The sequence below is a fragment of the Panthera tigris genome, chromosome A2, assembly GCF_018350195.1.
Source record: "Panthera tigris isolate Pti1 chromosome A2, P.tigris_Pti1_mat1.1, whole genome shotgun sequence".
NCBI lineage: Eukaryota > Metazoa > Chordata > Mammalia > Carnivora > Felidae > Panthera > Panthera tigris.
This window is the reverse complement of record NC_056661.1, coordinates 32,136,880-32,152,148: the sequence shown is the minus strand read 5'-3', so window position 1 is coordinate 32,152,148 and position 15,269 is coordinate 32,136,880. Positions and strand designations below refer to the sequence as shown.

The following is a 15,269-nucleotide window of genomic DNA, read 5'->3' as shown; positions in this document are numbered from 1 at the left end:
ATGCCACACTCAAATTGCAAGCAGTTAGTGGGCTTCAACAAAACAACTTGAGCTGCATTTAACAAATGCAGTCAATTTTAATTCTTACTGGCTTTGTTTTGCTTTTTTAATTTTTTCGGATTCTCTTGAACATTATAATTCCTTGTATCTAGTTGTATACGTAGACATTTAAGTAACATTATAATAAAATACTTAAGCCAGCACCAGAGAACAGCAATTACTTTTTCTTTAAAAGGAATCTTCAGTTTGAGAATCCATGAGGGAGGGTCTTCAGAAAGGCGTATGCATCTTACAACACACTGTCATCTCATTAACTGTTAAATGAAGGAATACCTACTACTCTTCACCCTAGAGCATTTTCCTTAATTGTCCATATATGTAGCAGTTCAATTGCTAGTCTCAGGGTATCTGTCTTTAAGTCTCCCGTTGCTCTAGCCTTGCATTTGAAACCCCTCTTGAGGATAATGATGTTTTCAGTCTGTGTATTCTTAGTATATGTGGCCTGGCTTTTTGATTAGCAATCACGTATTCCTCCTATTCACGAGTTTCAGCTAAAAGATGGCCACCTGTCTTTTCACTGCTCTTGACCACCCCAACTTAAACCCTTGAGTAGAGCACTTACATTATATTTCAAACTAGACCATTATAAATGTAACTTTCAAATCTGGTGAACATTCATTCACTTGTTTTTATGTTGTGCTTAAGCTAAAATATAGGAGGTTAATTCACAGCTTAGGTTAATATATTTCAGTATATATATATATATATATATATATATATATATATATATATATATAATTTTTTTAATGTGAGCGATTGGTAGCTATAACACATGGCTTTCTGTTACATGCTGTGAAAAATACCCAGAAGCAATTTGACTTCTTAAATAGAACGATAGACTGTTAATTATCATAATAAGAATTATATCAATCATTTATTGCCGTCTTGAAGTACTTACACAGTACGGTGTTAAATGCTTCGTATATACATTATTTTTTTTAATCTGTAGAATTTACCTAATGGTTTAGATAAAATTGTCATTTTACAGAGGTTTGGAGGGAAGGTCATTTGTCCAAAGATAACATAACTAGAAATACAGGAGCTAAGATTTGAATCCAGATAGGTTGGCCTTTATCAACTCAGAATTCACTTGAATTCTAAATTCTTTGGACTCATCATACTTTCTTATTTACCATATTTCAGCAAAGCCAATCTGTCATCCGTCGTAAGGTGTTCCATTATTTGCGTGCCTGTATGACAAAGACTGACAGTTAAACTATGACACAATGCTTTAACGCCACAATTTTCGCTCTATATTGATTTGAAAACACTCTATGTAATAAACAGACCCCGTTAGGCATACATATTTCCCTAATGTTACTGTTATACGAATATAAAACAGAAAGCCAAAACAAATAAATGGAAGGAGACGTTTCCTAGAGTTTCTCATTTGGAGTCTGGCTCTTCTGAACTGTTTTGTAGATGAAGGTCACCGCTATCTGTATGTCTCCACATTGTCATATTCCGTGTCAATGAGAGGATCGATGATGTAGCATTTCTTTTCTTTTCCTTTTTTTTTTTTTTTTTTTTGAGAGAGAAGGTAAGAGAATGCATGCACACATGCACACAAGCAGGGGAAGAACAGGCAACGGGGGAGAATGAGAATCTCAGCTAGGCTCTGTGCCCACCACGGAGCCCAATGCTGGGCTCAATCCCACAACCCTGAGATCATGACCTAAGCCAAAATCAAGAGTCAAACACTCAACCAACTGAGCTGCCTAAGCGCCCCGGTGATGTCACCTTTCTTAAAAGAATGCTCCATTATTGGGTCTGGATTTTTCTACCAAACTACCATCCTCTTTTTTCCAAACTTTGATACGTATGTGCAGGCAAAGCCAATGCCCCTCATTTAAATATTTAAAAATGCACATCTTAGAGTCAGTGGAATATGATATTATGTTTCCTGTAGACCATGTTAAAAACTCAATGATCCACAAATTTAAGTGTTTTATAATGGTTTGGTTATTCTAGGCATCTAGGTCTAATCTCAGACACTAATCAGCTCTGGATCATTAGTATACATTTATGTTGCTTTAGTTACATTATCTCCATTTGTTGAATACTTATGATACAGCAAGTACTGATCTAGATTCTTTGCATGTGTTAATTCATCAAAGCCACAGAAGCTGCATGTTGTCCCATCATATCAATGAAGAAACTGAGATTTAGAATTTAAATTATTTGTTCAGTCACATTGCTTCCTAATTGACAACTCTAGGATTTGACTTCAGTCTCTTGGACACCCACATCCATTTTGCTAACTACTAAGCTATATTACCATCCACATAAACCCACACATTGGCAGTGTTAGAACTGGTAACTAATATTCATGATCCCTATTATGTGCTATGTAAACTATTTTTACTTCCCTTAGCCTTCCCTCTGCCTGCCCTTGGGTATATAAAGTACCATGAACATGGATTTTTATTAACTCCTCTCCCCAAAGCCAAATATTAATAGTAACCCTTCAGGAACTGAGCTGGACGTAATAGGCCAATATTTCTTGCAGTCTGGCAATGCATCACTCCTATGGCTGTCTTGCTTTAAAGGTTTCTGGGGGTATTGGCTATAAAAATGACCACAGAACTGGCCATATCACAGGACTGTTATAAGACATAGGTCCAAGCATGGCTATTTTACCACTGATCAGAACATTTCACCTTGGCAAATCACTCTATAGGAAATTAATGCCGCTTCCTTCACATATTTATGGCTCACCATATGAAAGGAAACAATATGTGCAGTTGTTGTATGTTATGCCTGAAGCAAAAGGTTTTATTATTTAGCCGCTGCCCAGTATAGCCATGCTTAGGTAATTATGTTGCTTTTAAATAGAAGGAAAATAATCTCAAAGGCACTGTGACCTCATTTTATAAACTGGAGGTCAGTGGCACAAATATTTAGCAATACTCCTAAACCTTAGGCTGCGCAAGTAACTAATCCAAGAATCACAAAATAAAGTGAAGCCACTTTCATAAGGTCAGGTCATGGATTTGGGGAACCTTCATTTAAAGGTTCCTCCTATGGTACCTTGAGACAGCACCTTTTAACAACTCAGTCCAGGGGTTTGCGAACGAGAGGATCTCTGTCATTTCTAGAACTCGAGAGCCATATTTTGTCGGAGGAAAGTAAGTTTCATCTGAGAAGGCTTGGGAGACGCTGTGCACCAATGCACTGGGCAAGATGTGCACGTGCTTCCTCACATTTTCTCAGGTCTCGGCATCTGTGCGACCACCTCCCCAGCTACCCAAAGTCAAAACGATTCTTGCCCAAATGATTCTTACTTGGTCCCTTTCTGCACGTCATCCTAGAGTCTTCCTTCTTGTACCTCCTCAATAAATCCCCAAGTGGGCTACTTCTCCCTGTCATTTCTTCCAACCACCACCATGCCCCACCTCATGCCTCAGCCTCTGCTCGCTCTCACTGATCCTTTCTGCCTCCCGTCCTGCTGTTGATGAGGCACAAAATCTAATCTTTTCACTCTCTGGCTTAAACTCTTCAATTGTTTCCGGTAGCTCTTGAGATGAGGTCCCTAGTTTGTTGTATAGCTTACAAGGCCCCGCATGATGAGGTCCCCTGTCAACTTCCCCAGCCCCATCTCCCTTCTTCCCCGCCAGCCCTCCCCCATTTCTCTGCTTCAGTCAAATGGAACAACTTTTAACAATTCCGATGTCCCACCTCGAGCCCCTCACACGTGGGATTTCTCTGCCTAAAATATCCTGCCCTTTGAAGTCCAAAGTTAGATTCTACAGCCTTTTAGGGTGACTGCTTCCACGTGCAGGCAAGTTTCCTGCCCCCTGCCCTGTGTTCTCGTATTCCATGATTATCCTATCACTTAGTTAATGCTGGAGTTACCCACTTACTTACGTGTTTCACCAAACATGAATTCCTCAAGAGCAGAAACAGTTTCTTGTTCACTGTCGTATAGCAGGGCAACGGTTTCCATGCCATGGATGGCCCTGGTGGTACAAAGGGCAATGTGAAGGAGTATTCCCATGTTCTGAAATTTAAAGGTCATCGTATGTTTTTAGTGTTCATCTTCTCTTTGTAAAAAATGGTGTTTGCTTTCTTTATTATGGATGTTGGATGTACAGAAGTGCATTAATGGTGATCCCTGTTCCATGAAACAGTCATCACCAGCCCTTGCATGGACCCACTTAGATATGTTTTGTTACTTTGTATCATAATAAGCATCTACAAATTCACAGTGCAAAACAAAAGCTAAGATCCTCACATCACAACAGCTGACATTTACCCAAATAGTACACTTGTTCTCTTCTCCATCCTTCCACCTGACCCAGCCTCCTGTCATCGCCATTCTCTTGCTTTCTGTTTGAATAGTTTAACTGCCTATTTTCAAATTTATTTTTCTTATGTTGGTTGTTCTGAACTTTATAGAAAGGATATCATGCGTACACAATATCTGGGGACGTTTTTTCACTTAATATCATGTTGCTGAGAGTTATATTTATTGTTATATTGTTGGGTGTTGCTGCAGTTCGTTTGGTTTGACTGCTTTATTACATTCCTCTGATGAGTATACCACAGTTTAAGCATGTTTGCCCACTGACATGGGTTTGAATTGTTTCCCAATTTTTGCCATTGTGCACAGCCATGCTCTGAATCTTTGAGTGTGTGTCACCTATCAGACATTGCAAGCACTTCACTGGAGTAGACTTCTGGGCCATAGAGTAGGTGAGTCTCTTTTTTTGAGAGAGAGAGAGACAGAGCGTGAGCGGGGGAGGAACAGAGAGGGAGACACAGAATCTGAAGCAGGATCCCGGCTCTGAGTTGTCAACACACAGCCCGCTGCAGGGCTCGAACTCACAGATGGCGAGCTCATGACCTGAGCCAAAGTCAGATGCTTAACTGACTGAGCCACCTAGGTGCCCCTAAAGTATGTGAATCTTTAGGAGATAATGCCGGAATAGAATTCAATGAGATGGCTCTAATTTACCACTACCACTACCACTTTTTGCGAAGTCCTAGGGTTCCAAATCCTTCCCAGTACTTGTTATCATCAGCCTTTTTCATTTTGGTTACTCTAATGTCAGTAGAATGGCATCTCCTATAATTTTGATTTGCATTTCCCTGATTATTAATAATACTGAACATTTTTTTCATGCATCTATTGCACCTGTGTCTTTTCTCTGAAATGCTTATTCTTGTTTTTTTTTTTTGTCTATTTTTCTATTGGATTGTTTGTGTTATTCTTAGCGATTTATAGACATTTTAACTTATTTTGATACCAATTCTTTGTAGATTATGTGTGCTTGTTGCAGAATATCATTGAAGTTGGTAACTTTTTTTTTCAAAAGTTTATTTAAATTCTAGTTAGTTAATATATAGTGTAATATTGGTTTCAGGAGTAGAATTTAGTGATTCATCACTTACCTGTAACACCCAGTGCTCATCCCAACAAGTGCCCTCCTTAATGCCCATCACCCATTCAGCCCCTTCCCCACCCACTTCCCTCCATCAACCCTCAGTTTGTTCTCTATTATCAAGAGTCTCTTATGGTTTGTTTCCCTTTCTTTTCCCCACCTCTTCCCATATGATCATCTGTTTTGTTTCTTAAAGTTGGTAACTTATTTTTGTAATATCTTTAAGTGGTCCTAATGAGTAAAGGGTGATAACATACCATACATGTGACGTTCAAATGTATCAAGGTAAACCTGTGGAATACATGACAGGGAATGAAATCACCCAGTTTCTTTACTGATAAAATACCTTGTGGTGGTGGTTTCGCTCTGTATTTGAGGTGTTTGGGAACCAAAACCTACTGCTATCCACATTTCCATAAGGGCTAGGCACTCAGCCAGCACTTGCATGAATGAACTGAAATACTTTGTGGCATCAGGCACATTAATAAGAACCTACACCCTCTGAATTGTTCAAACAGATGGCTTGCTTTCCAAAAAACAACAAACAAACAAACAAAAAGAAACTAAAGAATGGGATCTCCAGTTGATCTTCATGGTTGTGGGGAAATGGCGTTTTTGGTGGGCTTTCTCATATGGTCACATGAACCATATCCTCCTTTTCTAAGACTATATTTTGGAGATGCCTTGGTATTTTTGGTATAGGTAATTTTTACTGACTCATCAGAAAGAGAGTTTTGCATATATTGTGGAAATTCTTTTGGAGCTAAAGAAAGGAAAGAAATAAAAATTAAATGCTACTTACTCCTTCTTAAAAGCCCTCTATGACCTAAAATCTCCCCACCTGCACAAATAGATCTACCTCTTTTTCTTGTTCACTCCTTGCTCTTATATAGGCACAAAGCAAGACATATCAACATGGCCACTTTAATACAAAATCATAATGTAAAATGTTAATTTTTAATCTGCTAAAATATGGAGTTAACTACCCTCTCCAATTCTCTTCCTGGGACTCCTATCAACCCTATACCCATCACCCCACCCACCTCCCATGAGAGCCAAGGCAGTCGCAGGGATAATTTGCATCTGAGTGATGCACTGAGGTCTGTTTTCTATCTTCCTTGGCAATGTTTCTCAATATAAAAATTCAGTAGTGCATTTTAAAATTTTGAAGTATTGTATAATATATTTCATAATCCAGAAACTACATATTCACACATATGTAGGATAAGGAGCACCAAGACACATACCCCTAAATACCCATCATGCAGCCTGAGTAACAGAACTTCACGAATCCTACTGTAACTACCTATATCATTTGCCTCTCTCCTCATTTATTTATTTATTGAAAAAAATACTTCATTTTTTTCTTTCATTTTTTTCTTCATTTTTAATGTTTGATTTATTTTTGAGAGAGAGAGAGAAAGAGAATGAGTGAAGGAGGGGTAGAGACAGATGGAGACACAGAATCCAAAGCAGGGTCCAGGCTCTGAGCTGTCAACACAGAGCCAGATGCAGGGCTCAACTCACGAATAGTGAGATCGTGACCTGAGCCAAAGTCAGATGCTTAACCAACTGAGCCACCAGGTGCCCTGATAAATATATTTTGCATGATTATTATGTGTCAAGTACTGTTCTAGTCACTGAAAGACAGTAAAATAAAATAAAATAAAATAAAATAAAATAAAATAAAATAAAATAAAATAAAAATAATAATGAAACAATGAAAAGCTCTGATTCACAGAGCTTGCATTTTATTCTGAAGTTTGGGTTCATCATTTCCTTTTCCTCCCTCATAGTTTTACTATGTCTATGTGAATCTCTAAACAATATATTAGTTTACTATCTTTTAAGTCTGGATTTTTTTCATTTAATGTTTTTATGCATGAAATGCTAGTTTGTTCATTTTTACTGTTTGTGGACTTTTATTATGTGAGTATTCTTCACATTTTCCTGTTTGTGGATATTTGGACTATCTTTAGATTTTTGCTATTGCAAACAAAGCTACTTAGAAATGGTATCATACAACACATGTTTTTTTGTCCGGATTCTTTTGCTCAATATTTTGTTTGTGAGATTCATTTCTCTTGTGTGTAGCAATATTTCATTACTGTTCATTGTTGTATAGTTTTCCACTGTATGTACCTACCCTATTATAATTCCATATTGCTAGATTTAAGTTACTTTTAGTATTTGTTTAATGACATGCTTACATGTTTTTTGAAGCATGTATTTGTGTTAAGTATTGCTGGATAGTAAGATATGTATATGCTGAAGTTTAGTCAATCCTGCGAAATGGTTATCCAAGGTTGTTCTACAGTTTACATCCCTATAGCAGTGTATGAGAGTACCCATTTTGGTGGCAGTGTATCATACTGTACTTTTAATTTCCATTTACCTGTTGATGAGGGAAGATGAGCCCTTGTATAAAAGCCTGTGGGTTGCTTAATATCCTATTTTATCAAGTAGTGGTTTAACACTTCTGCCCACTTGTTCTGTTTCTCATTGACTTGAACAAAGCATATACACAAATACTTCAAACATATAAAACACAGGACCCTTGATATTAAATGTAAGTGGTAATAATAGCCAAACCTGTTTCATTCCCAATCTCAGAGGTAAAAATTCAACATTTCACTTAAATATGACATTATAGATGTTTAAAAATCATTTATTGTAATTTTTAAAATCTGGTTTCATGGAAAAGATTGACCTGTAGCTTTACTTTCTTATCATATCCTTGTCATTTTTTTGTATTAAAATTATGCTGGCCTCCAAAATACCTAGGAAAATGATACCTCTCCATTCTGGATATTTTCTTCTGGCCCATCTCCCCCTTTATTAATTCTCTTTTCTAACCTTCTGTATCTAATCTTCTATTAAGCCCAACTGATTGGGTTATTCAATTAAGTTATTATAGTTTAAAATTTTCCAGGTTTCACTTGATCCCTTTGTATAAAATCTGGTTTTCCACCAAAATTCTCCACCTCATTATTTACTATTTTAACATATTAGTCTTGTTTACTTTATTTTTTAATTTATTTTTTTAAATTTTTTTTAACGTTTATCTATTTTTGAGACAGAGAGAGACAGAGCATGAACAGGGGAGGAGCAGAGAGAGAGGGAGACAGAGAATCTGAAATAGGCTCCAGGCTCTGGGCTGTCAGCACAGAGCCCGATGCGGGGCTTGTACTCACTGACCGTGAGATCATGACCTGAGCCCAAGTCAGACACTTAACCGACCAAGCCACCCAGGTGCCCTGCGTCTTGTTTACTTTAAAATCTATGTCTGATAACAAAAATATGTGGATAACTTATGGATCTATTTCTACTGTTATAGTTTTATATTACTACTGTTTTATATTAGTTATTAGTCAATTTTTGTCTTTTTGTGTGTCTCATTATTTTTGTTTGAGTGCTAAACATTGACTTTGAAACCTGGAAATAATTTGAAGCTCTCATCTGATCCTTTAATATTAGCAAATTCCTTAGGGAAACAAGCAATTCAAATTATGGGTTCACCTCTCTGGGGTTCCACCCTCCCTCCAATCCTAGAATTACAAGTTCTTACTGTATCAGTATTGTTTATCAATGCTTTCAAAGAAACATTTTAAGACATTTAGTCAAGCTTGTCTAGTTATTATCAAATGGAGAGACTGTCTAAAATAAACCAGGACGCTATTACCCAGAAGTAACATTGTCTACCTTGTTAAATTTTAATTTGCATTTTCCATATTTCAAATGAGTGAACATTTTTAGAAGCTTAGTTACTAGTGTTTGCACTTATGCAAATTTCTCTATTTCATGCTTAGTTTCTTCTTAATGATCTATAGAGATTCTTTATGTCATCTAGATTTTTATTCTTATCCCATGTATTTTAGATTCTTTATGTCATCTAGATTTTTATTCTTATCCCATGTATTTTAAATTATTTCTAATTTGTATTTTTATTTATTTTGATGAACTCATGTATTTTTTTTTTAATGTGGTCATATTCATCAATCTTTTCCCTTTTGTTTTGTGCTTTTTATCTTATTTAGGAACTTCTTCCCCATCTGAATGTCATAAAAATATTCTCCTCTATATTTTCCTATATCATATTAAAGACTTTCTTTTAACTTCTGTCTTTAATCTTCACATTGTATGTGGCGTGAAGTAGGGATTCAATTTTACTTTTCTCATATGAATATGAGTTTGTCCCAGGACCATTTATTGAGGTAAGAAACTTAACTATATAAAAAAGCACCTTAATTTCAGAACAACTTGTTTGAGGGAATTATGCTTCAAGTATGGGAGGTCCCCCTTATCTTAGTATTAGTTATCTGTGTCTCTGAAAGAAATGATCTCTTTAAAATCTAGTGTCCCCTCAAACAACCCTTTGACTTAATTTTACCTTCTCTCCTCTTGTGTCAATAGTATTTCTAGTCAGTATCCCATAAGTTGTTAGCTGTTTTTAAAATCCCCCAAATACAGTGCAAAAACAGTGAAAATGGATGGTAAAGTAAAATTACAAATCTTGCAGAAGATGTGGGATCTTGTAAAATGAGCATAATTGCCATTACAGATAGGAATATGCAGAATTAGCAATAAAACAACAGAACATAACCAAGTGAGGTAATGCTATAGATGCCTTAAAATAAAATGACTTTAACATCAAAACTTGACATCAAAACCGACCTTCTAGGTCCATCCAAGTTGTTTTAAATGGCAAGATTTATTCTTTTTATGGCTGAGTAATATTCCATTGTGTGTGTCTATCTATATCTCTCTCCCTCCCTCCCTACATACCTACCTACCACTTCTTCTTTATCCATTCAATAGCAGAAGGAAATTTGGGCTCTTTCCACACAATGGCATATATATATACACACATACCACATCTTCTTTATCCATTTATCTACTGATAGACACTAGATTGCTTCCATTTCTTGGCTATTGTAAATAATGCTGTGATAAATATAAGGTTTCTTGTATCTTTTTTGAATCAGTGTTTTTATTGATTGATTGATTGATTGGTGTGGTGTGGGGGTCAATACCCAGAAGGAAAATTACGGGTCAATACCCAGAAGGAAAATTACTGGATCAATGGTATTTCTATTTTTAACTTTCTGAGGAACCACCATATCATTTTCCCTAGTGGATGCACCAGCTGACCTTCCAACCAGCAATATACGAGGATTCCCTTTTCTCCACATAGTCATCATCGCTGCTTATTTCTTGCCTTTTTGATGCTGGCCATTCTGACTACTGTGAGGTAATACCTCATTGTGGTTTTGATTGGCATTTTCCTCATGATTAATGATGCTGAACTCCTTTTCATGTGTCTGATTGCCATCTGAATGTCTTCTTCTATTTAGATCTTCTGCCCATTTTTAAATTAGATTATTACTATTATTAATGATGTTGCATTGTATGGATTCTTTATATATCTTGGATATTTACCTCTTATCAAATATGTCATTTACAAATATCTTCTCAGTAAGTTGCCATTTTGTTGATGATTTTCTTTGCTCTGCAAAAGCTTTTTGGTTTGATATAGTTCCAATTATTTATTTTTGCTATTGATTCTCTTGCCTGAGGAGACGGGTCCGGAAAAATATTGCTAAGGCTGATGGCCAAGAGTTTACTGCCTAAGTTCTCCTTGATAAGTTTTATGATTTCTGGTCTTACATTTAGATCTTTGAACCACTTTGAGTTTATTTTTGTGTGTGGTGTAAGAAAGTGGTGGTGTTTAATTCTTTTGCAGGTAAATATAGCTCAATTTTTAAAGACTTACAAACACACACACACACACACACACACACACACACACACACACACATGCACAAGAAACAGCACTTGATTCATGCTTTAATTGTCCTAATACTATCTCATGCTTGGAGTTATGACCTAAGTTATCTTAAACACAGATTGTTTCATAAGTTACATTGTATTTTTGTTTGCTTAGAAGGGATACACCTTATCTTTTTTTGGCATACATTATATTAGTTTCAGGTATATGACATAGTGATTTGACAGTTTTACATGCGATGCTCGCTACAATAAGTGTAGCTACTATCTATTACTATTTAACGTTATTACAGTATTATTGACTATATTCCCTATGAGGTACTTTCCTTCCCCAAGTTATGCTGTATTTTTCAAGATAAAATCCCAACCACAACTTTTTCATTTCTATATATTATAAAACCTTGATGACTGAAGGAACACTAAACTAGATGGGGAGAGTAGGAGGTCTTCAAACCACATGACTGACACAAACCGACTTCTCAATGAACTTCTTTCATAGGACAAGTTTAAATGATTACCGGAGTCAGAAAATATGGTAAGGTGACTGAAGTGCCTAGGGCAAGGTATTTAAGAAAGTATTCACTCTCGGTTGGGATTATACCACTGCGAAGACTGAACTGAAACTTATTGCTATACTTTAGTTTTGCCTATTCTAGGACTTGAAAAAAAAATCACACAGTACATTCTCTTTTGTGTTTGGTTTCTTTCACTCATTTGCTTTTGAGATTAGTCTATATGTTTGTGTGTTCACTCCCCTTTATTGCTCAGTATTCTCTTTTATAAGTTTTCATTTTATAAATATACCTTTGTATATTTTATAATAAACAACTTTTTAATATAATAGTTTATAAATACACCACAGTGTGTTAATCCATTCATCTGTTGATGGGCATTTGAGTTGTTTCCAGTTATTGCCTAGTTTGAATAAGGCTATTGTGACATTAGCATCTGATTCCTTTTTGTGGGCATATATTCCCATTTCTCTTGGGATAAATGCCTCAGTGAAACTACTGGGTAATACGGTGTTTGCTCAACTTCACAAAAAGTGGCCAAAATGTTTTCCCAAAAGTTGTACCGTTTTACACAACTCTCTGCAACGTATGAGAGTTTTTGCAAACTCCATATCCTTGCCAATACTTGGTATTATTAGTCATTTGAATTTTAGCTGTTCTATTGCCATGAAGTAGTATCTTGCTGTGTTTTAAACATGCAGTCCCTTGAAGACCAATATAATATTGAGTATCTTTTCATGTGTGTATTAGCTATATACAGTAAAACCTTGGTTTGTGAGTACAATTTGTTCCGTAAACATGTTTGTAATCTGAAGCACTTACATATCAAAGCAAATCTGAAGAACCACTGGCTCAGTTGTGATCATGTGACGTTCGGTGTCAGCTATTACTCGTATTGCGAGACATCATTTCAAGTTAAAATTTATTAGAAATGTTTTCTTATCTTGTGGAACACTCGCAGAACAAGTTACCTACAATCCAAGGTTTTACTGTGTCTTCTTTTATGGTCTTTTTAAGTCTTCAGCCAGTTTTTTAGTTGAATTGTTTGTCATTTAATTGTTGAGTTGAAGATCACTTTATACATTCTGGATTATGTATTTTGCATTCAGAAGCTCTGCCAGAGTCAGGCATTGATACTATTATCCCCCTGTCTGTGGCTTGCGTTAGGATTTTCCAATTGGTGTCCTTTGAAGAGCAAAAAGTTTCAATTTTTATAAAGTCAAATATATCTTGATTTTTAGTCTGAGAAACCTTTGCTCACCCCAAAGTCGCAAAATTTTTCTCTATTTATTTTGAGAGAGACAGAGTGTGAGAATGGGGGAGGGATGGGGGAGGGGCCGAGAGAGAAGGAGAATCCCAAGCAGGCTCCGTGATGTCAGCATAGAGCCCACACGGCACTTGAACTCATGGATCATGACCTGAGCTGAAACTAAGAGTCAGATGCTCAAACAACTGAGTCACCCAGGTGCTTCTCTCCTGCATTTTATTTTAGAAATATTATAGTTTGGCTTTTACGTTTATAGTTAAAGACTATTTTGAATTAATTTTGGTTTATGGCACGAATAGACATCAGAATTCATTTTTAATACGAATTTCCAGTTCCCACATCACTTATTAAAAACAATTTTACTTTCCCATTTAATTACTTAGGAACCTTTCCAAAATTCAATTGACCATTGGTGTGTGGGTCTCAATTTCTAGACTCTCTTCTGTCCCACTGCTCTATATGTCGATACTTTTGTCAATACCACATTATTGTGATTACTGGAGCTTTATAATAAGCTTGGAAATCATATAGTGTAACTCTTCCTGCTTTGTGTCTTTTCAAAATTATTTTGGCTGGTATAGATCTTTTTTGTTTTTATACAAATTCTAAAATCATCTTATCAACTTCTAGGAAAACATTTGCTGGCATTTTGACTAGGATGCCAATAAATCTATAAACAAATTTGACAGAACTGACCTCTTACCAATACCAAGCCTAGCAATCAGTGAACATGAAGTATCTCTCTTAGTAGTGTCTTCTAGTTTTGGTGTAGTTTTGTTGAATATCTTTCATTAGGTTTATTCCTAGACATTGGAATTGTTTTAGATGCTATCAGTTTACTTTTTTAAAATAACTTTTTAATTTTAGATGAGTTTTAGATGCACAGAAAAAAATGTGAAGCCAGAACAGAGTTTCTATACACCCTACACCCAATTTCCCCTGTTATTAGCATCCTATTATAGTATAGTACATTTGTCACAGTTAGTGAAGCAAGATTGATGTATTATTACTAAAACTCAGACTTTATTCAGATTTCCTTAGTTTTTATCTAGTATCCATTTTCTATTCCAGGATCTCATCCAGAATACCTTATTATATTTAATTGTCATGTCTTCTTGGGCTCCTCTTGGATCTGATAGTGTCAATTTACTTTTTCCTATGTTTATGGTACTATGTTTCCTTTCTCAAAATGATAGGCATATTGCAAATCAGTGCAATATGCAAATGAGTGAGATTGGACCCCTACCTCACACCATGTCCAAAGATTAACTGAAAATGCATTAGTGACCTGAATATACCAGCTAAAACCAGAACATTCTTTTTTTTAAGTTTATTTATTTTTTGAGAAAGAGTAAGAGAGACAATGCCAGCTGAGGAGGGGCAGAGAGAGGAAGAGAAACCCAAGCAGGCTCCACACTGTCAGCACAGAGCCCAACATGGGGCTCAATCTCATGAACCATGAGTTCACCTGAGTCTAGATCAAGAGTCAGATGTTTAACCAGCTGAACCACCCAGGTGTCCCTAAAACCATAAAATTCTTAGAGGAAAACATTTGAGACAAATCTTCATGACCTTGGATTTGGAAATGTGTTCTTTAATATGACAAAAGAAAAAGTAGACAAACTGGGCTTCTTTAAAATTAAAAACCTTTCTGTATCAAAAGTCATTGTCAAGAAAAAAAAGACAACTTAGAGAATAGGGTAAAATACTTGTGAATCATGTATCTCATAAGGATATAGTATCCAGCATATATAAAGAGCTTTTACAGTTCAACAATAAAAAATATCAACAAACCAATTTAAAAAGACAAATTATCTGAACAGACATCTCTCCAAGGAAGATATAACCAAAGAAGAAATGGCCAACAAGTACATAAAAAGATGTTCCACATTGGGGTACCTGGGTGGCTCAGTTGGTTAAGCCTCCAACTTCAGCTCAGGTCATGATTTACCTGAGGGGCTCATGGTTTACAGGTTCAAGCCCCACGTCGGGCTATGTGCTGACAGCTCAAAGCCTGGAGCCTGCTTTGGATTCTGTGTGTGTGTTTCTCTCTCTGCCCCTCCCTCCCTCCCTATCGCTCTCTCTCTCTTTCAAAAATAAACATTAGGGAAATGGAGATGTTCCACATCATTAGTCCTGAGAGAAACGCAAACAAAATTCACAGTGAGGCACCACTTTGCACCCACTGTAATGGCCATAATGAAAACATGGAAAATAACAAGTATTGGCAAGGATGTGGAGAAATTGAAACGCTCATCC

General features: G+C 36.3%; 1 protein-coding gene across 6 annotated transcripts in view; it reads right to left on the bottom strand.

Moving 5' to 3' along the window:
* Positions 1-15,269, bottom strand: part of LOC107181000 — a 266,480-nt gene that overhangs the window by 161,686 nt on the left and 89,525 nt on the right. For all 6 annotated transcript variants that reach the window (XM_042979357.1, XM_042979356.1, XM_042979361.1 and 3 more), the window contains one exon: positions 3,928-4,019. In XM_042979357.1, coding sequence (XP_042835291.1) covers positions 3,928-4,019 — 92 coding nt within the window. The remainder of the gene's footprint in view (positions 1-3,927; positions 4,020-15,269) is intronic.